The sequence below is a fragment of the Thrips palmi genome, unplaced genomic scaffold (assembly GCF_012932325.1).
Source record: "Thrips palmi isolate BJ-2018 unplaced genomic scaffold, TpBJ-2018v1 HiC_scaffold_17, whole genome shotgun sequence".
In the NCBI taxonomy this organism is placed as follows: Eukaryota; Metazoa; Arthropoda; class Insecta; order Thysanoptera; family Thripidae; genus Thrips; species Thrips palmi.
Window position 1 is genome coordinate 11086319 of NW_023144626.1, and position 21450 is coordinate 11107768.

General features: G+C 44.8%; 3 protein-coding genes across 12 annotated transcripts; all 3 read left to right on the plus strand.

Annotated features, from left to right (window-relative positions):
* Nucleotides 1-3735: 3735 nt before the first annotated feature.
* LOC117643898 (E3 ubiquitin-protein ligase RNF166-like) lies at nucleotides 3736-12291 on the plus strand. Of its 10 annotated transcripts, none has more exons than XM_034383064.1 (6): nucleotides 3736-3836; nucleotides 6915-7034; nucleotides 8514-8645; nucleotides 10482-10537; nucleotides 11128-11450; nucleotides 12169-12291. In XM_034383064.1, exons 3-5 carry the CDS (start codon nucleotides 8514-8516, stop codon nucleotides 11414-11416), a joined length of 477 nt encoding a protein of 158 aa, XP_034238955.1. In that variant the 5' UTR covers nucleotides 3736-3836; nucleotides 6915-7034; the 3' UTR covers nucleotides 11417-11450; nucleotides 12169-12291. The 10 variants fall into 10 exon arrangements, with proteins under 10 accessions (XP_034238955.1, XP_034238953.1, XP_034238954.1 ...); XM_034383062.1 differs by lacking the exon at nucleotides 3736-3836 and adding an exon at nucleotides 4587-4643; XM_034383063.1 differs by lacking the exon at nucleotides 3736-3836 and adding an exon at nucleotides 5098-5134.
* On the plus strand, nucleotides 12055-17421 carry LOC117644045. The gene is made up of 5 exons (XM_034383231.1): nucleotides 12055-12082; nucleotides 12169-12393; nucleotides 12704-12996; nucleotides 13108-13215; nucleotides 16210-17421. Exons 1-5 carry the CDS (start codon nucleotides 12055-12057, stop codon nucleotides 16825-16827), a joined length of 1272 nt encoding a protein of 423 aa, XP_034239122.1. The 3' UTR covers nucleotides 16828-17421.
* On the plus strand, nucleotides 16998-21385 carry LOC117644046. The gene is made up of 3 exons (XM_034383232.1): nucleotides 16998-17125; nucleotides 20104-20240; nucleotides 21246-21385. The coding sequence occupies exons 1-3, from the start codon at nucleotides 16998-17000 to the stop codon at nucleotides 21320-21322; spliced, it is 342 nt and encodes a 113-aa protein (XP_034239123.1). The 3' UTR covers nucleotides 21323-21385.
* The last annotated feature ends 65 nt before the right edge of the window (nucleotides 21386-21450 follow it).

Sequence of the window (21450 nt, forward strand, 5' to 3'; positions counted from 1 at the left end):
AATTACCCCAAAACACGAGGTAATTTCGGACTCTGCTTCGGACCCTCCACTGTAAAAACGGTGAGGTGCAGATATTTAAAATAAGCGCCAGAACGAAGCTAAAGGTGGGTAGATGATAAATTTTAACCCTCAAGTCCATGACAGCACCACAACTTTCACAATTTCAAAAAACCTCTCATGTCCGAAGTTACCCCGTTTCACGGTATCGCCAATAAACGGCCTTACGGAAAAGTCGAGGGGGTATTCACTTCGAAAACTGGCGCACAGAGTAGTCGCTATTACGCTTATTACAATTATTACGCGTTATTACACATTATTTTACATTATTACACATTATTTTGCATTATTTTACATTATTTCACACTATTACAGGATTATTACAGTCATTATTACGGTCGTTTTTGACCGAAAGGGAAGCCCAGCACCACCTTGCCCCCCTCCCGTGTTCGCCATTCAACTGTAGTTTTTCATATTACAGAATGCTGTTTACATGCTACTAAAATTTTAAGTTTGTTTGAATGGGCAGAGAGATTCTGATGGATTTTTTTTCCAATACCCCACCTTACCGATAGGATTTCTAAAGATTTTCAGGAGAGCATGATTTTACTATTTTGTCCAATAATCAGCAGAGGAATTTTAACCAAAATTTATTTTATTCTAAATTTTGTTTCATATTTGTTGTAAGGGTGTAACCAAGAACAGTGAGTTTCAATGAAAAAGCTGCGTACGGATAGTAAACCCCTCACTCAGCTTTTCTATGAGCTTCTCTTTGTTTCCTTGATAAGTTTTTTTTTTTTTTGTAGCTTTCCCGCAGCCGCAAATATTCTTGGCAACCTTTCTTGCTCTGATCCAAGTGTGCGCAGCCTCATGAAATCAGCCACTCCACCGTGCCGTTTCCCGCCAACATGAACATCGGGGAGTGGGGGGAAGGGGGAGGGAAGGAAGGGTAGGGGAAGACGGTGGAAGACAGAAAGGATGGCGGGACCACCGGAAGGGTAGAAAATATTGCTGCACAGAGTAGCAAATTACCCCGTAAACAAAACTAGTACATGTCTGGAATCCGACGTCTTTCGGACGTCCCGAAGAAGTCGGTTTTGGGAGCTCTTCGGGACCTCCCTAAACGTACTACAAATGAAGCTCTCTCGTACGTCGCGCGGGGACCTAGTGTGTGGTGCCAGAGTTCGCCGCCAGAGCGCGCCCTGGTCGCTCGTCCCAAAGTAGTCGGTTCTTGGAGCACTTCGGGACGTCCGAAACGGTAGGTCTATGTGAGGTCTTTGGGAGGTCCCCCACCACACCCGTCGCAGCGTCCTGCGGCCATGTAGTTCCGAGTGTGTCCGCTAGAGCGCGCCTCGGGCCCACGCGATGCTCACCTGTTGTGCAGATGACAGATGACAGTCGGCGCACTTTGGCGCGCACTGTGCTTGTGGCGTTGGATCCTTACTTCTATTTATTTTTCTGTTAACTATAGTAAATTCATTTCTCCAAAGAAAAGAAACTACGCACAAAGATGTTCAGTTCTCAGGTGCACCAATAAGAAGAATACTTCAAAGCCTGGTGCAGGCTTATTTCGTGTTTCAATCCAAATCAGAAAGTGCCGGTGTAAGTTAACCTACAATATTCTGTTACTTTGATACTCTTATTGTCAAAGTGTTTATTTTGTTCGTCTTCTGATTTTATGCTTGAGAAATAGGCTCTTTGCGGAAACCTTGACCCACTGGAGTTGCCCAAGATTCTGGAACGATAACCTGCACCACTATGCAATTACATGTGGAACAAGAACTGACTCCTGTGCTTCAGTGTCAAATTAAGTGAATTTCCTGCGACAGAGCAAAGTAAGCATGACACCTTGGAATCAGTGCTAATTGAATTTCTTTCAGTCATTTTGGCTTATTTTTTAATCAAGGGGTGTTACAGTTATGGTTGCTGTATTTTCTTTTCAGTCCAACTGAGATTCCTCTTTTAAATATTTTGTTTTTGAGTCCTGTCCACCATTTTTGTCTCCATATTTTCTGTTGTTCGTGACAAGTCCTATCGTTTGATTTTTAATTTAAAAAAATCAGTGAATAAATACATTTTTCCTAACAGGTTATCTGTGTCATATTCACATTCCTATACGCATTCACATTCATATCCGGAACAGTGGCGCACCCTAGCGGCAGGCCATCGAACTACGACACAGGTGCGCGCTCTAGCGGTCACCTTCGGAACTACATGGCCGCAGGGCGTTGCGACGGGTGGTGGGGGACCTCCGAAAGACCTCTCACAGACCTACCGTTTCCGACGTCTCGAAGTGCTCCCGAAAGAGACGTCCTGAAATGTAGCACGGCAGTACTTCTTTCGGATGCCTTTTTTGTTTCATAAGGTACTCCTTCCGTACTACATTTTGGGATGTACAGAGCTCCGAAATGGTAGTACGACAGTACTACTTTTGATAGTAGTTTTGTTTACGGGGTAAGACCACTTTCATTTTGTAGCCAATATGTGCCAAAATTTCAGTACAAAATGCGTACATTACGCATTATTACGTGTTATTACACGTTATTGCACATTATTACACATTATTTTACATTATTCTACATTATTTTACATTATTTTACATTATTTTACATTATTACACATTATTACGCGTTATTACCCATTATTACAGGCATTATTACGGCCAAGGTGAACAGACTATTACAGCAGTGAATACCCCCTCGGCAGGCAGTAAGTGTGCCCACACGGTAGGACCTTCGGGCAGCGGTCCGTCCAGTCGAAGACCTGCTTACACACGTCGCACTCCATCTGAAACATAAACAGGACAAATAAAAACACATTCTATACTTGAGAGGCAAGTATCTTCTGCCTTCCTTCATGAAAATGTCGGAATGCACAATTGACCGCACTCAAAGAATATTGTACGGTAATATTACCGCACTTCTTTATCTTCCGAACTGCACGCGTACGGCGACGCCGGGGTGCAACGAAATTCTCAAAATCGGAAAACTCTTAGTTAACCTTGACAAGATATTGTGTCAGACAGGGTGGCCACATGCCAGGACAAGACAGGGAAATTAAAAGAGGTGACCGGGAATCGTCCGGGAAAATCAAAATTGTCGGAGGCAGATTGAGCAGTGTGGGCGAGAAACTCATCTAAAGGCTGACATCGAACCGACAGAATCGAATTTTCCTCTATCAACTTCTAGGTCGCTTCGTCTAAAATTACTTGAAGTGTCGACAAGCAGAATTTCTATTCCATAATTTTCACTTCACTATTTAAGACTGGTCAGGGAAAGTTGGTTCCACGTCCCGGGAAAGTCAGGGACTTCGACTATCCAAAGTTTGTGGCCACTGTTGATGTTTTGGTCGTCGTAAATTAGACACTGTTTAGACAATCCGAAAAGGGCAATCAAAAGCTTTTAAGTCCTGCAAAAAATCAGCTCGCAACATGTTGCGGTCCAGCTTTTCTCTAGGATGATTTCTTGTTCCATTAAACTAACGTCCGTACCGTTTTGATGGAACTGCTTCCGAAGCTGTTGACTCTTGACAACTTGCAAAGGGATAGCTCTTCGCAGGCAATGATTTGAGACGTACTGTTTTTACCAACAAAATAAGGGGCAATCTATTGACCGCCCCTTTCAGTCCCCAGTGAAGAACTTAAGTAATCAATGATCAGGAACTAGATGCACGCCACCTAGCTGCCGCTGCTATGAACTTCGTCCTGACCTACGCTTGTGACTGATCTGCTCATAGGGTTCAGGTTTTGACTGTTCGCAGAACGGCCGCTAGGTGGCGCGCTGCTGGTACCGGAGTTTTTGTTGAATACTTCAATTCTTCAGCCGGCCACGACTGAAAGGGTCTATAGTGTACTTTCGTAGATCCTGAACCGGAAGCAAGCAGACGCCATATTGGCCGGAAACTCCCCCCCCCCCCGGGAACAGGGTTGCCAGATTAGGCTAGAAACCGCCACTTAGGCTATTTTTTGGTCTCAGTCGGCGGGTCGAAATTCCGATTTCCGGGAAATCTCAAATTAGGCTATAAATGATACAAATTTGGGCGGTTTTGATTCCAAGTGATCGAAATGGTCTTTTTTGGTTGTTTCGGCTGGTTTCGGGTCCAAGTCGAGAGCACCAATACCTCGCCGCCGAGGTAGTTTGACCGCACCGTATTATTTCTAGGGTTTGAAGACGAAAACTTTGGGGTTAGGGCCTATTTCATTGTTATGTATTGTCACGGAACAAATAAAGACTGAAACATTAAAATCGGATTTATGATTATTTGTCCCGCGAATTTAGGCGGGATGGTGCTTTCATTAGGCGGTTGTAGGCTATTTTGAAAGGTGGCGGGAAGCGGCGGGTCGAGCGCGCTCTGGTGGCGGGACAGTGCACTAGGGGTCTGGCAACACTGCCCGGGAATTTTAAAATAAAGACGAGCTGTACAAATATTGCTCGCGAATCACATATGCATGGCAAATAAGTATCAAACGATTATTAAGGATAAGGTGTGGCCGATACGTTTGACGATCGTCTCTTTCCCATGTCAAGTTTAGACTTACTTCCGCCAACATGGCGTCTGAGAGCTTCCGGTTCAGGATCCACGAAAGTACCCTGATACGTTACGCAGTTTTGAGCACTTTTTGACCACCACCCCCTCCCAGCCTGACTGTACGCTAAATTTAACGTGGAAAACCTTTGAATATAATCTCATACACACTAAACTTCTTACGGATACATGCTATCTGTATTACGGACATTTTTGTGCAATTGCAATTACGGATAGATTTTGCTTGTAATACGGGATGAAATCATCCGTATTACAAAGAGTTTTACGTCCGTACCATACGGATATTTTCGACTGTATGTTACGGACACGAAAACCTTTGTAATACGGATAAAATCATCCGTATTACAAACAAAATCCATCCGTAATTACGCTTGCACAAAACCGTCCGTATTGCGGATACATGGTGTCCGTAAGGAGTCTTGAGTGTATGTTTGAAGTGTTAAACGTAACGTTATGCTGGCTCGAATGCCGGTACCCCCATGAACCGCAGCGTTGTGCACGCCAGAACCCCCTTCCCTTAAGAGCTCTACTAAAAAGCACTACCCTAAAAGTGGATGTCCCTGATCAACACAAAGCAAAGAGTGAAAACAACGTTTGTCTACGCTACAACGCTACACCTCATGATTCACAAATAATTTTCGCACTTTTGATTCCAATAAAGCATTCTAGTCGTCGCCGATCGAAGAACAAAAAGAACAACAAAATCGGAAGCCGGGCAGAAACGGAGTAGGTATCAAGCCCGGTTGCAACGAGAAATGTCGACAAATATTTTTATTTCCTGAGTCAAAAAGTGTTTGAAACAAACGAAAGTGCTTTTGAAGAAGATACGCTACAGAAAACTCAGAAACCAGTCCACTTATAGCAGTCTGGGAGGTTATGTTGCCGGGGCCAGTTCCGGCTTTGTTCTTCTTCTTGTTCTTCGATCGACGACGACTAGAATAGTCTAAAACGATGATCTTGGTAAGGAAGATGCTTGCACGTTTAGAATTCCTTATCTATCTTTTACTCGGTTCGATCCTGACTAAACTATCACTCGATAAGTTGACGTTCCGAGTCAGGACCGGCACACAACGGTCTTTACAGCCTTTCAAAGAATGTTTTCAAACTTCCGGTCAGGAGACCCGGCTCACCTTGGCCGCCTCAGGGGACAAGTGTCGATCTACATTCACGTAATCGTTACACTCTCATTCCAGGAACGTGACATCACGTTGAAACGAACGTGACAAACTGTCACGTTCGTTTGAGCATTGTGTCACATTCGTTTAGGGTGTGAATTGGCCGAAAATCAGCTCGTTCACATTCAAACGAACGTGACACAATGCTCAAACGAACGTGACACTTTGTCACGTTCGTTTCAACGTGATGTCACGTTCCTGGAATGAGAGTGTACCACTTCAGACTTGCTCGTTGATTTCCTGATCGCTTGCGTAACAGCTCACCGAACAACCCGTCGCACGCAACTATCTGTAGCCACCTCGAACTTATTTCTCGAAAACAGTGGTCCTTCACGTTTGACGGACTGCCTCTTGAGCTGGTGGAGGCAATCATGGCTGTCATTCTAGGAGAGTTTGTCATGTTCTGCCCCCTCCGCCACATCTTCTTATGTAATTGAAACTGTCACTGGTACCTCTTGTTAGAGTTCTTCTTACTTCCGTCTGATTGGGTAGGAATACTCTAATCAACAGAAAACTGAGTGCGGAAGAGATGAGCACCGGAACCAGTTACCAAAATCGTCATAATCTGAATTTTTGGGGGGTTGAATTATGAAACGACACTCTAATTAATTTTAGCCAATTATGAAACCCGAAACAACGTGTAGTGGTAAACATTAACGACTCCTAAGGACTGTTTCCGGCTTTTGTTCTTCTTTCTCTTCACTCGCCCCCCTCTTTGGTGGCGGTGTGTACACAGTAAAAACTCTACGAAGAATCGCTTCGCAATACGGAGTAAATGAAGGCATTGTAAAATCTACGAAGAAATGCTTCGTATCATGAAGCAAAACACTCTCATTCCAGGAACGTGACATCACGTTGAAACGAACGTGACAAAGTGTCACGTTCGTTTGAGCATTGTGTCACGTTCGTTTGAATGTGAACGAACTGATTTTCGGCCAATTCACACCCTAAACGAATGTGACACAATGCTCAAACGAACGTGACAGTTTGTCACGTTCGTTTCAACGTGATGTCACGTTCCTGGAATGAGAGTGAATCCTTAGTAATACGAAGCATTTCTTCGTAATACGAAGCAATTCTACCACGCCTTCATTTTCTTTGTAGTTTTGAAGCATATCCTTCGTAGGCTTTTAAGAGTGTAGACTCTCTGCGTGTTCGTGTTGCGACAGCTGAAGTCATCTGCCTCTTCCGTTCTAGCTCTGGCGCTGCGATTGACAGCGTTCTCCTACATCCCTCCTTTCTCTCCGGGACGGACGCTTCTTGGTGTCTACTGAACGCAGCAGCTACCATACGGCCGGGAGTTTCTTCACCCTGAAGGTATGACATTCGTCTCAAACCAAGTCCTGCGTAACATACTTGTCTTTCAGCCGTTCCCGCCCAGTTTACCTAAGCTGCTTTTCCAAATGTGTATTTTTCCTTCAGACAATCTCCCTAAAGCAAATTTTCCTAATCAGTTTTGAACTCATTTGGGGCATTGCGTAGGAGCCACCGGAAGCGAAGGTCGCACTCTCATTCCAGGAACGTGACATCACGTTGAAACGAAGGTGACAAAATGTCACGTTCGTTTGAGCTTTGTGTCACGTTCGTCTGATTGTGAACAAGCTGATTTTTGGACAATTCACACCCAAATGAATGGTACACAATGCTCAAACGAACGTGACATTTTGTCACATTTCGTCTCGTTTGTTTGAGAAGGAGAGTGAAACCGGAAGTCAGGGAAATGGAGCAGACAGTGAGTAGCGAGCCCAGTTAAACGCTGAAACGTCGATTAATATGCTTCTTTCTGTTTTTCGAAAGTTTGAGTTAATGTGAAGCGCTTTTGGTTTTCGATTTTTGTGATTCTTTGCTCTTCACTAGCTTTTTATTTGTGCGTTAAGTGGCTATGCCAACTTCACGGAGGTGGTTCGAATCGCTGCGTATTCTGTAAGGAATTAGTTATGAATTTACGTGGCACTTCGGTCAAAAATGTTGTCAAAGGTTCCTTTGTAAATTCACGGATACTGTAGAACGGGGTAATATGGGACATGAACAAAAATCTAGACTAAACGCAATTTTTTCAGTTTTTGTCGCGCTGCTCTCCAGCGGTCGCCTGGAACACCACCGTGAACTTATAACGTGATGTAGGAGGCCTTGGCTGCTCACAGGAGACGCATATTCTTATAGTTTCATGTGATGGGTTAAACCAGAGTACAACTTACTACTTTCGTTTATACATATTTCAGCTATCTTTAGTGTCACCCATTTTTCTTCCCTCCAGTTTTTATATCTTCTTTACGAAAGTCCCCAGTCATCTTTTAAAGGAATGTAAGGTACTTACAAAGCTCCAAACCTGCCTAGAAGAGCCTATGTACCATACTTCTTTACCATTTTCCTTGTCCCACATTACCCCACATTGCAGGGAAATACGGGACGACGGGACGACAGTCCGAGTGTTATTGAGGGTTTCATGCATCTAAAAATCCTAGATTTGGTGGCAGTGCAGCCAAAGAGTCAATGAACAAGTGATAACCAACTCAGCTCCTCAAGTTGAAATTAAAAGGGTAAAAAGGGTGAAAGTGGCATAAAACCCTCGAAATTTGTCTCATCTCCGTTCTACGGTATTATTTGTTAACACGAAGAATCTTTGGAAAGGCTTCCGTGAGTTTCCGCCGAATGTCGACGGACTTACAACGAATCTCTGTAAGATACCGAGTATCTTCGTAAATTATCAAAACTTCTCGAGATTTTATAAACATACCTGAAAAGTTTGGCTTCTTGCTACCTTTCAGGCTTTTTTTAAACCAAATTTTGTTGCAGATGGATTGCGACGTGTGCATGCAGACTTTCAACGATGCAGAACGTCGCCCCAAGTTCCTTCCCTGCGGCCACACGTACTGCCTGTCTTGCCTGATGCAGCTGCCGGCCAAGCAGTGCCCCGTCGACCAGAAGGTGAGGCCGAGCCGGACATTGCCTGGAACCCGCGATTCCTTACGAAGATTATATCGGCCAACCTTTCAGCCTCCCTGCACCACAAGGCCCATCAGAGTCAGGCGCGGATTCTGCATTTACATTTAAGGAGATAATAGGGGGCAGGGGAAGTACACTGGTTTTCCAAGTGTAATAGTGAACTAATTTAAAAAGCAATAATATTTTTATTGCATTAGTAGCCTCATGAAAAATTTATTGCATTATAAGTGCAATAAATATTGTATTGCATCAGCGCATTTATCGCTTTATTAGCGTAGTAATGATTTTATCACACAAAAACGGTGATAATGTAGGCCCAGACCAGCCAAAACATAAGAGACTTATTGCATCTTAATGCGATAATTTTATAGTGCTGCCACAGATGCGTTAATTTGAAGGAGTCACACTCGCCTTTTTATTACAGCAAATTGTATGAAACTTATCACATCAGAAATATCAGCGTAGCACCGTACTGCACTAGTCGAGGGGATTTTCACTCGCGTTCACAGTTAATGTACTGAAAAATTTAAATTTTTGTACGAGACCACTGGTATTTCTAATGTGATAAGTTTCATACAATTTGCTGCGATAAAAAGGAAATGTGACCTTCAAAATGCATTTGGCACTGGGGTGTCGAATCGTGAATTTTGTTTCGAATCAAATCGAATCGTCTCCGTCAAAAGCCCCGAACAATCAATCGAATGAATTTTTTCCCCGAATGAACGTCCGAACTCTCCAAAATTTTCGAACGAACCAATTTGTTTTTCTTTTCAAAATTCTAATGCCTTGGGGTGTTTTTTTGCATTTTAAAAAAGGGGGGGGAAAAGGGGGGGGAAGGGGGAATCCCAAAACGCGGGCTGGATAAAAAATTGCGACCCTTTAGCCCCAAGGAGGGCCGGAAAATCCAAATGGCGGGCGAAGGAGTTGACGAAGAAAAAACGGACGCGCCCCGGGAACGGCGACCGGACGAACGAATCAAACTATGCGTTCGTTCATTTTTTCAAAAAATTTGAACCCCGGGCCCAAAAAAAAAATCATCGCTTTAAAAATGCAATAAGTCCCTTGGTTTTTGGCCGATCTGGGCCCAGATTATCACATTTTTGGTGCATAAAATGATAACTACGCTAATAATGCGATAAATGCGCCAATGCAATACAATAATTATTGCATTTATAATGCAATAATTTTTTCATGGCGCTACTAATGCAATAAAAATGTTATTGCGTTTTAAATTAGTTCATTTTTACACTTAAAAATCAGTGACATCATAGTTTGTTGTGCACACGAACTTTTCGTAAAATTTTTGTACGATAAACTGCCCATATATCCCCCTTTTTTTGCAAAGTTTTGTACCAACTTATACGTATAAAAAGTTCATGTGCACAAAAAACTGTGATGTCTCGTCCAAAATTTGTGCAAAACATTTAGGGTGATTGCCAATAGTCGAAATTCTCGGAATTTTACCCCTTTCTTTTTGTTGTTTTGGGACATATTTTTTTAACTCGCCCCGGCGTAATGAGCCTATTCGATGTATTAGTCGGTTCCTATGATTTCCCGAGTGCACCCCTCGGTCTTAGTAGTCCTTGTACCGGCCTTTTCGGCGGCCCGCCAGCGGGGGAAAAAAAATTCTACGAAAATTTCGAATTTTCTCATCCAGTTAATGTGCAAAGATCAGTAAAATTTATTTCCGTGTTCGGAAAATTGTCATCAAAAGTGCTTGAATATTTTCCAAATTTTTTTCAACAGTGAGGGGAGAGAGGAAAACACTCCAAAGGTAATTCTTCTTCCATTCTTTTTCCATTCTCCTTCGGGCCGCAGGTGTTCCAGTTGGACAATTTGATCGACAACTACAAGTTGCTCAACGCGCCGCTCAAGTAAGTCTCAGTGTCAAATGGATGTGATGACTTGACCCGCAGGCGCACTCATGGGGCTTTTCCCTGCACCAACCAAAAGCGTACATTGCTTAATGAACTGGAGCACATATTTAGTGTTAAGGGATGGGGTTTTTTGCAGCAGGAAGCGTGTATGCACTAGTAACACTGCAAGAAAAAGTGTAGATAGTAAAAAAAGGTACAACAGAAACTTTACAGTAAAATACGACAGGGGCTGTAGAAAATACGAGAATTGTACAAACCACAACGAGCCCTGCACTGCACAGCACTCTTCATGCCAGTTCCATTGTACTTCGTACAACAATTGTTGTACTTGAAAAGTACACTAAATTCCTGATAAAAAAAATTTGCTAGAAATTTGTGTACTTTTGTTGTGGTTATTTCCTGCAGTAAAGTGCATGCTTCGCAGGCATGCGCTAGCTAGAGTATGCTTGCAGGCATGCTCCAGGCAGAGCATGCAATGTACGCTTCTGGATTTGTAGAGCAAGAGCGAGATGGTCAAAGCGACGAGAACGACTCTCCGAATCATTCTGCAGCGTTGTCTACGTTAACAATGCACTGTCTGTCTCCAGGCCCCCACGCTTCTGGTGCATCCCCTGCGAGAAGGCCGCGACCGAGGAATGCCTGGACTCGCACACTGTGCACAGCCTCAAGCTGCAGCGCACCAAGGCGTCAGGGCCGCTCCTGGAGGCGCTCCGGCAGGGCGAGGCGGGCTTGTTGGGGCTGGCTGGGGTCCTGGACAAGGCGGCCGTGGCCAGGCAGGCGGACGACTGCGGCGACTGGCTGGAGAGGCAGCATGTTGACCTGGTCGCAGCGAGGAACCGCCTGGAGGACGCGCTGGAGGCGGACACGGCGGCCTGAGACACGGCGGCCCATCGGACCGTGTTGCAGATCGGTAAGGCTTGTCGGTGAAAGTTAACAACTTAAATTTTGCAATACTCTGTGGCAAAAAGCTACGGAAAATTTTGTAAACAGCTTGTGGTAATTTTCTGTAGCCCCCTTATCAATATTCTCCGTAGGCTCTTACATTATTGTCCGTAGGACCGTACAGTCCTCTCCGTACACTGGTAAAACTGAAGCGTAGTTGTACGCTTGATTCAAGCATACATCTACGCTTGAAGACTTAACGCTTGACGTCAAGCGTAGAGAAGAAATTCTCCCACGCATTTAGATAGGCGGGAGAGAGGCAAAATGGAAAGCTTGAAGCCGAGTGTAGTTCTACTACGCTTGAAGAAAGGCGTAAAAGTACGCTTGAGTTCTACCAGTGTAGGTCCTTCCAGTGTTATACTGTACGGCCCTACGGAGAATTCTGTATGAGCCTATGGAGAATATTTTGATAAGAGGGCTACGGAGAATCGTGGCAAAATAATTATTAACATAATTTTTGTAACTTTTTGCCACAGTGTATGATACCTGCACGTCAAACCTGCCTACTTAGGTACACACTTACAATTGTATGCTTGCAAGCACACACCCAAACGCATGCTACGCAGTTACACATGCCTATGCTTAGCCTGGAGTTATACGGTGCCAAGCATACGTTTTTCAGTGTGTAACTTGCCCAGCATGCGTTTGAGTACATATTGGCGTTTTACAACTTCCGTGTCCCGCAGAATTGCCCAAGACCGCGGCCCAGCTGGCGGCCGACCTGTCCAGCCCCTCTTCCTCGTGCTCAGTGACGGTGCGGCGCGCTGCTGGGGGGCCAGTGGCGTGGACCGGCGAGGTGCGGCCCACGGAGGACGCGGCAGCCAGGCTGCTGCTGTGCCGACTGGCTTGCAGTGGAGGGCTGCGCGCGCCGGAGGAGCAACCTGGGCGGCAGCAGGAAATGGGCGATATCGGTGAGGTCCCCACACTGTAAAAAATTCCGTACTTTTAGACGGAAATGGTACAGAAAAATAAAGTACGGCGGTACGGAGAAAAGTACGGAACGTTCCGTACTTGCTCCATATGAACCCATGTAAATGGGTACGGAAAAAAGTACGGAACGTTCCGTAGTTGGCAAGTACGGACGGTCCAGGCAAATTATTGACCAGACATGTTCCGTACTTTTTCCGTACTTTTTTCTCACAGTGCACTCCGCATGATCCATCCATCCTCTCTCTTATGACTCATTCATACCTTGTCTACGGAACGAATTCTTTCCCGCAGCCCTACTCTGGGAGGATCGCTCCAATCAGGCCGAGGTGGACGGGGAGGGCAGTGTGACCTTCAGCGTGGGCAGCAGGGTGGCGCGCGGACCGGGCTGGAGGGATGGGGACCAATACGACGGCACGCCCCCCGGACCCGGCACTGTGACAGCGGTCAGAACTGAAGTGATTAGAAGTCAAGGCAAACGGATACGGACGACGATAGTAGACGTGAAATGGGGCCGCACCGGCGTAATAGGGACTCACTTTAAAGAGGGAAGCACCGAAGTACTCCGCTTGCTGCCGCCCGAGCTGGTGAGTGGCAGTCGAAAGGGTTGCGTTGCAAATCTCAGCCTCCTGAGGAACCCCTTTAAATGGTATTCCTTCCCTAGGCCGTCTCATTACAGCCTGCTTTCCTGTTTTCAGAAACCACACATTGGGTCAGAGGAAGAAGTCCTCGACGTCGCTGCCATCAGTTTCTGCGTCAACATACAACCCAAGGGAGAACTACTGGCACGCACTGTCTTCTCATGGGTAAGGTGGCGGTGCTGGTTACGTACTGTGTTCGTCGCAGAGTTCTATGACTCACCGCAGCACTAGAGATAAGTTCGTTGTTGGACCCGAGACGAAACGCCCATCGGAGAACTGCCGGGTGTTCTCCGGGTGTTCCCCGGGTGTTCTCCGGGTGTTCTCCGGGTGTTCCCCGGGTGTTCCCCGGGTGTTCCCCGGGTGTTCCCCGGGCGTTCCCCGGGTGTTCTCCGGGTGTTCTCCGGGTGTTCCCCGGTAGTTCGCCGAGTGTTCCCCGGTAGTTCCCCACACACTAAACTTCTTACGGATTCATCTATCTGTATTACGGACATTTTTGTGCAATTGCAATTACGGATAGATTTTGCTTGTAATACGGATGAAATCATCCGTATTACAAAGAGTTTTTCGTCCGTACCTTACGGATATTTTCGTCTGTATGTTACGGACACGAAAACCTTTGTATTACGGATGAAATCATCCGTATTACAAACAAAATCCATCCGTAATTGCAATTGCACAAAAATGTCCGTATTGCGGATACATGGTGTCCGTAAGGAGTCTTCAGTGCAGGTGTTCCCGGGGAGTACCCGGGTGGCCCCCGGGAGTTCCCCGGGTGTTCCCCGGGTGTTCTCCGGGTGTTCTCCGGGTGTTCTCCGGGTGTTCCCCGGTAGTTCCCCAGGTGTTCCCGGGGAGTACCCGGGTGGCCCCCGGCAGTTCTCCGATGGGCGTTTCATCTCGGGGAGTGAAATACGTGACAAATGACCAGTGAAAAATAGTGTTAAAGTTACATAGTGTCAAAAAAGACACCAAGTTCTCTTTTTGAACGTCATAAATATATTTTCAGAAGTAACTTAACGTTTCCAGAACTTGTGAAACATGTTGAAATGTTCAACTTCAAAGAAGCGTAAAAGGGCTACATTGATAACAAGTTACATTCTCGGCCTCGTACGACATTATATCCATTGCCAATAGGATTTTAGCGCAAACGTTTACTATTTTCTTATTAGCTTCGTACGATCTTGTTTATCATACAAGGGTGTTCAATCCGTCAAACCTAACTTATTGTCATTTGCAACATACTCTTAAATTTCTGTAGTCCCCTTTCTTAAAAACGATAAAAAACGTGCAGAGGTAAAAATAAAATACTAAGTTTTACGTCTGCTCAAGAAACTTGAAAAGCAGGAAAATAATAAAAAGTCCATATGGGTCTGAGAGTGTTAGGACGGTGTCCAAAACGCAAACGGAACGCAAACGAAAACGGTGTCGAAAAAATTGAATTTGATAAATTCACTAAGAGGCATTTTTTTTTTTAAGAAGTCCGATCGTGGAACACGACCGATGCCGATTTCCTCCATTTTTTGGTCAAAGGTAGTCCTTGTGGGTCTAAGAAAGGCCACAAATTTTTTGGGCCGAAATATGCACCGTTCAGACTCTATGGACAATTTTCGTTTTCTCTGACAACTTTTCACATAATATGGCCAAAATTGAAAAATCACCTTTCTGAGGCCTCTATGCACTCGATTGAGCTCAAAATGTGGTATCTTATGTAAAATCACGCGAGGAACACGAATCCAGTGCCCGTTTGTTGATAGGACAACCCAAACAGATGTTATGACTGTTTTTCAGGTTTCGTAGTGGTTTTTACTTTTCTTGGGGTTTTGGTGTTCGGCATCGATTTTCGCCAATCCGATGAGTGGATTTTTATAGATAAAGGACCAATCTATCATACTACGAGATAAAAAGTTTGTGTACGCCGCGTGAAAAGCAGTGGCGCTGCAAAAATTGAAAAACCGTCATTTCTGGGTAGTTTTAGATCAGATAAGCCACCTTTCGCGTGACCGTCTCCGCCCCATATTCAGTCTAAATATTGTCCCAAGTGATGTCAGAGTTGGTGTGAAATTTCACCGCTGTAGCTCAAGTAGTTTGGAAATGGCAGCTTTCTAAAGTTTTGCAATCACGTAAGGCATTTACTTTAAGTAGAATTGCGGTAAATGTGAAGACTCGTCACAGATCGGGTAATAAATGAGATAGATGAGTGCGTCAAAGTTTTTTAAGCGTAATTTTGGACAAGGAATCCGATTTTGCTGGTACGAACACCCTAGGCGAACTCTGAAGTTGGAAAAAAGGCCATTTTTATGTGGTTTGCACGGAAACGTAGCTTTAGAGTACACCTAGGGCCTTCGTACCGGCAAAATCGGATTCCTTGTCCAAAATTACGCCTAGAGAACTTTGACGCACTCATCTATCTCATTTTTTACCCGATCTGTGACGAGTCTTCACATTTACCGCAATTCTACTTAAAGTAAATGCCTTACGTGATTGCAAAACTTCAGAAAGCTGCCATTTCCAAACTACTTGAGCTACAGCGGTGAAATTTCACACCAACTCTGACATCACTTGGGACAATATTTAGACTGAATATGGGGCGGAGACGGTCACGCGAAAGGTGGCTTATCTGATCTAAAACTACCCAGAAATGACGGTTTTTCAATTTTTGCAGCGCCACTGCTTTTCACGCGGCGTACACAAACTTTTTATCTCGTAGTATGATAGATTGGTCCTTTATCTATAAAATCCACTCATCGGATTGGCGAAAATCGATGCCGAACACCAAAACCCCAAGAAAAGTAAAAACCACTACAAAACCTGAAAAACAGTCATAACATCTGTTTGGGTTGTCCTATCAACAAACGGGCACCGGATTCGTGTTCCTCGCGTGATTTTACATAAGATACCACATTTTGAGCTCAATCGAGTGCATAGAGGCCTCAGAGAGGTGATTTTTCAATTTTGGCCATATTATGTGAAAAGTTGTCAGAGAAAACGAAAATTGCCCATAGAATCTGAACGGTGCATATTTCGGCCCAAAAAATTTGTGGCCTTTCTTAGACCCACAAGGACTACCTTTGACTAAAAAATGGAGGAAATCGGCATCGGTCGTGTTCCACGATCGGACTTCTTAAAAAAAATGCCTCTAAGCGATGATGGTGGCTTGTTCAGGTGCGCACGCTGCTGGGCCTGCACTGCGACGTGGACCCTGGCTGGAGCCTGACAGTGCTGCAGCAGACCGCGCCCCGCCTGAAGGCCCTGCAGCTGGTGTCGCCGCAGCAGCAGCACCTGGACGCGGCCCTGGCGATGCCGCTGCTCGAGGGCCTCTGCGTGTGCAACGTGACGGGGCCGCAGCTGCAGCAGGTGGTCCGGATGGCGTCGCTGCGCCGCCTGGAGCTGCACTGCCCGCCGGACGCCCCGCTGCCGGTGCTGGCGTTCCCGGGGACTGCCGCGGGGCTGCGGTGGCTGCGCTGCGGCGTGCACCCGCTGGTCACGGCGCTGGCCCTGGTGCGCGCGCACGCCGACACCCTGGAGGAGCTGCAGCTGGTGGCGGCCTCCACGGAGCCCTACGGCTGCCCCGACCTCGCTAGGGAGCTGGTGCGTTGTGGGCTCAAGGAACTCAAGAAGATTGTGCTGCTGCGACAGTACGCGTTCGAAGCATTTTGTGGCCATGACAAGGAGAGTTGCGTGAAGCAGAAAGCGCAGATAATAGTTTCCTTTCTCTGCAATGGTGGTTTAAGTGTGGATGTGCTATGCAATGAGTGCAACGAGGGTTGCGAGGCGAAGTAAATGCTGGTCGAATATCACTTGATCAGACCTATCGTTTTCTTTCCGACTGTAATAGTTATGTTCCAAGCCAAAATGTTCACGGAAAGAAACAAAGAGACTTTATTCATTTGCATGGACCGGAAACCATGCTTCGCCACTGATTCTATTGCGGCCTCAAGAAGCTGAGGAGAATGGTGCTGCTGCGAGAGAACACGTTCGAAGCAGTCTGGTGTCATGATCAGAAATCTAGCAAGAAGCAGATAGCACAGATTACTACGGACTTTTTCTACAAGATTGACTTCAGTGTTGATGTAGTGATGTAATGTGTGCAGCGCCGGTTGTTAGGGATGTGAGGCTTTGTGATTGCTGACTCTTTTTAGCGCCTGAGCTTCTTCAACTGATATTCTGAAATCGCATAGACGATTACCGGGTCTTTGAAAGAGGTTTATTTAACATTTTTTGTTTTGCATCCATCATATGAATAGTTAAATCTTCATAACGAAAGGAAAGCCTGTTCTGTCAAGTATCTTCTTAATTTTCGACTTTCTGTCGGTTGTCTTTGTGCTTCTATTACCTGAGTGCGCACGCTTAATAAATTTACAAAAAAAGAAACAACTGATTTTTTTTAATGGTGCCTTATTTTTCCTTGTTACTTGCATTGCAACTCTGAATTATTTATTTGTTTAAAAAGATATTGTCAGCCTTTTTTTTAGTCTTTTTATCATTTACAAAGAGGGTTACCATATGCACACTCAACATCTTATGATCGTTTTTATACGTAGTATTACGATGGTTTTTCATCGTAAGGTACGCATAAATTTGCACATACGTAATATGCTTAGTTTTTCATCGTATTACGCATGAATTTCATCGTATTACGCATGTGTATCATCGTATTATGCATGAATTTCATCGTATTACGCATGAATTTTATTGTACGTATGTTCTCATTTCAACGTATGTTACAATGGCCCTTTCATCGTAAGAATCTGAGGGTGTGCAAGAAATCCTATATTTCGGGTTTATTGTATAGCTTAAGAGTATTCTTGAGTACTCGTTCAAGAGCATTCTTCGAAGTACGAATAGCGGCCGACAAAACACTCGCGAGATGTTTTCTCTCATGTTTTACTACTTACAATTAAAACATACCTTTCTTGCAGTGTAAAAGACAGAAGTCGGTACACATGTATTTTATTGTCCCGTTTGCAATTCGATGGGTCCTATGAACAAAGACCGATCTCCTTCGGGTCACTCGAACAAAGACCGATCTCCATTTCGGCCGTTTCTGCATTCGCCGCTTCTTAATCTTGTGCGGTTCTCGCAACAGACATCCAACTCAAGTGATAGTTTGCAGGTTTTGTTTCAAACATATAGAGAATGATTATCGAACACTCCTTTGTGTGGAATCAAAACGTAGAGATTGTTCTGGGACTTCAAAATGAACGCGTTGAGAGGTTGGCAAATGGAGATCGGTCTTTGTTCGAGCGACCCAAAGGAGGTCGGACTTTGTTTGAGCGGCCCAAAGGACATCGGTCTTCGCTCATAGGACCCATCGAAGCACACATTGGATGGTGATTGAATTTTGTGTCCACCAGGCGGGACACATTGTTCAATGAAGTGCAATTAGCACACGGTTAGCGCGACCCCTCAAAAAACAAGAACTTTTTTTTTTTTTTTTTTTTTCAAAGCAAGAAAAGATGGAACACTTTAAGGAAGTTCCCTGGAAGTCTGCTCCCGTTCCAAGGAGGCTTTCTTGTTTTCCAAGGCCAGTCCCTTGTATTCTGTAACTCCAGACAAATTTCAAGGGCCCGCCTTGTTTTGGGGGGGCACACTTCCACACTGCACAAGCCTGAGTTACGTCGTCGACCACGTTGTGAGGTCCCCGATGACGTCCCCCTGGGGTTCACCGTGCCCATGTTTCAATGTGCCTTTGAATCGTGATATCTTCTAAACGTTTTGAGACAAAACTCCGGGCGTGGTCTCATTCGATTCAGCGCGTCATTTTCTGCAAGATGAGATCACCCACACACACCAGGAAGGCAAGGAACGTCAAACAATGCTCAAAACCTGCATTTTCTAATAAATAAATGGCAAAATTTTCATACTTTGAACCGCTATATCTCCTAAACGGTTGGACATAAAAACCTGCGCGTGGTCTCATTCGATTCATCGCGTCATTTTCTGCAATATAAGATCATCAGAAGTTCTTGTCCACCTATTTTTCCAGAAACCATTAGAAAAAACTGTTTTTTACGACTTTTTAGGTGCTTTTAGGGTGTTTTGGGCGGTTTACTCTATTGGTATTCGTCGGAGGTCAAATCCAAGGTCATATTCTTGTTCCTTGGCCAATTTTACATGAGGCGACCATATTTTAGCCCTCTACTATGAAAAGTGTAAAATCAGTCCAAAATACCCAAAATTGTGTTTTTTCTCCAAAAGTTGAACTAAAGTTGGCCATATCTCGGGCAATAAATTTTTGCCGGACCTAATATTTTGGCTTTAGGCTCTCCTTTAGTTAGTTATTAAGCCTACAAAAAATCAGGCAAATCGGAGAGGGTCGCTGGAAGAAGTGGTCCGTCTGAGTTGATTTTGCCCCCTGTTGGAGCAGATCCAAGACAATCCTAACTTTTCGTGTCAATGCAGAATTACTCTAACTGCATATCACGTGAATAGCGGTGTTTTCGCAAAGTCCATGACGCTAACATACTTCATAAAATTACTCGCTGGAGGGTTATTGTTACAACGCTTTATCCTTATATAAATACGTGGACATTGTATTTCAGGTATATTGAGACACTCTGATTTACAGTAAAGATACTTCATGAACACTTTTGGATACCTCTGCAGTTAATATAGTTCTAAGTCTGCACTGACAATAAGGATTGTCTTGTGTCAGCTCTGGCAATGTGGATTGTCTTGGATCTGCTCTGACACTTAGGATTATTCTGATAGGACGCGTCGAATTATAGTGTTCGTCTGCTTTCAGGGCGAGGACAGGTGAGAACCATCGCGGCCGCCACACAAATGATGAACTGTTACGCCTTCTTCACATTTTCTTCTTTCTCTTCTTCACTTTCTCAAAATATCTCATGGAAACTGCCACTGGTGACTTCCGTATGAGTTCTTCTCACTTCCCTCTGTTCGGGTAGAAATACTCGTCAGCAAAAGGCTGAGTGAAGAAGAGAAAAGCACCGGAACCAGTTCTCAAACAGGCATGTTCCGAAGTTTGAAAGCGATGAAACGAGACTGAAATTAACATCACTACTAATCCAAAAGTGTGAATTCTCGCCACTCCAGAGGCGAGACACGAAGTCTCGCCAACTTTTGGTCATCTGAACGTCTTGCCAAAATTTGGTCAGACACAATAAACTTAAGTGACTGCCCGCAGCACGAAGGCCGCACATGGATCTTTATGCCCATCCGGCACATGGACGGTATTAACGGACATTGCCGCGGTTCGCCACTAACGTCTCACCATTTTGGGCGAAACATTTTCTCTGACCAAAACTTGACGAGACTTTCCGGTCTGCACTCTAAATGTTGTACAGTGAAGATTCTCCATATTATGGTGAAAATGTTCCATACTATGGTGGTGCAGCTGACTTCGTAACACACCACTGAGAATTCACTGTACCTTATAGATATTTTGACGAATTTTGTTGGTATTATGGAGAAAATCTCCACCATAATATGTTGGTGCAGCCTTTCACCGTAAGACATTTACAGTGTGGCGAAGACTTGGCGAGTCATAATTTAACGCGAAATTCATCCATTTATTAGCAGTGTTCGGCTAAAATTCCAACCAGAAACAGAATGTAATCGTTCAAACAGGGTGTCCAATAAATCGACGGCCCCTATTCAAAAGATCTTATCTGGGCGCTCCTATTCAAAAAATCTTATCTGCAACGCACGCGAATTTCACTAAGTTTGACCTTTTGGTACGGAGAAGAGGGTAAGCGGAACATATTTCTACACGCACTATCAATTTCTTCGATCTTTCATCTTCAAGTTTGTGTAACTACAATCCCAAATTATTTTGATTTGTAGCTGCCTCAAATGATCAAACCTTGGTGAAATTCGCTTGCTTTGCAGATAAGATTCTTTGAATAGGAGCGCCCAGATAAGATCTTTTGAATAGGACCCCTCGAAATCTGGAAACGGAAGAATAACAAAAGTAAGCCTTCAAAACAGCTTCTGCGCATGCGCAGACGTTCCTCCACCACCCGGAGCGCATGCGCAGAAACCGGCAGAAACTGTTTAAAGGGCTGCTCACTTTGGTTCCTTTTCCGCTTCAAGATTCATTGGAGTACCCTAGTACCGATACCGACTCCTAGGGACTTTCCGGCTTTTATTGTCGTTCTTCCTCACGTGACCCTCTCATAGTGTCTAGTCCATGTGCGTGTTCCCTCGGCTGAAGCCATCTAACTCGTCCTTTCTAGCTCATCAAGAGACGCTGCGCATGACTGCTTTCGCCTACCTTTTCAGTCTCCGGTACGAACGCTTCTTGGTGCAGTAAGAAGAAAGGTGTAGCCCAAACGCAGCAGCCTCTAACCACAGGGCAGCGAGAGTTTCTAGAACCTTGAAGGTATGACATTCGTCTAAAACCAACTCTTGCGTAACATACTCGCGACCGAGTCTAAAGAG

Coding starts and splice junctions, on each gene's coding strand:
- LOC117643898 (XM_034383054.1), top strand. Junction 8,646..10,481: donor AGTGCCCCGTCGACCAGAAG/GTGAGGCCGAGC, acceptor TTCGGGCCGCAG/GTGTTCCAGTTGGACAATTT. Junction 10,538..11,127: donor TTGCTCAACGCGCCGCTCAA/GTAAGTCTCAGT, acceptor GTCTGTCTCCAG/GCCCCCACGCTTCTGGTGCA.
- LOC117644045 (XM_034383231.1), top strand. CDS start 12,055: ATGCCTATGCTTAGCCTGGAGTTATACG. Junction 12,083..12,168: donor GCTTAGCCTGGAGTTATACG/GTGCCAAGCATA, acceptor CGTGTCCCGCAG/AATTGCCCAAGACCGCGGCC. Junction 13,216..16,209: donor CACGCACTGTCTTCTCATGG/GTAAGGTGGCGG, acceptor TGGCTTGTTCAG/GTGCGCACGCTGCTGGGCCT.
- LOC117644046 (XM_034383232.1), top strand. CDS start 16,998: ATGGTGCTGCTGCGAGAGAACACGTTCGAAGCAGTCTGGTGTCATGAT. Junction 17,126..20,103: donor TTCAGTGTTGATGTAGTGAT/GTAATGTGTGCA, acceptor TCGCCACTCCAG/AGGCGAGACACGAAGTCTCG. Junction 20,241..21,245: donor GCCCATCCGGCACATGGACG/GTATTAACGGAC, acceptor CGTCCTTTCTAG/CTCATCAAGAGACGCTGCGC.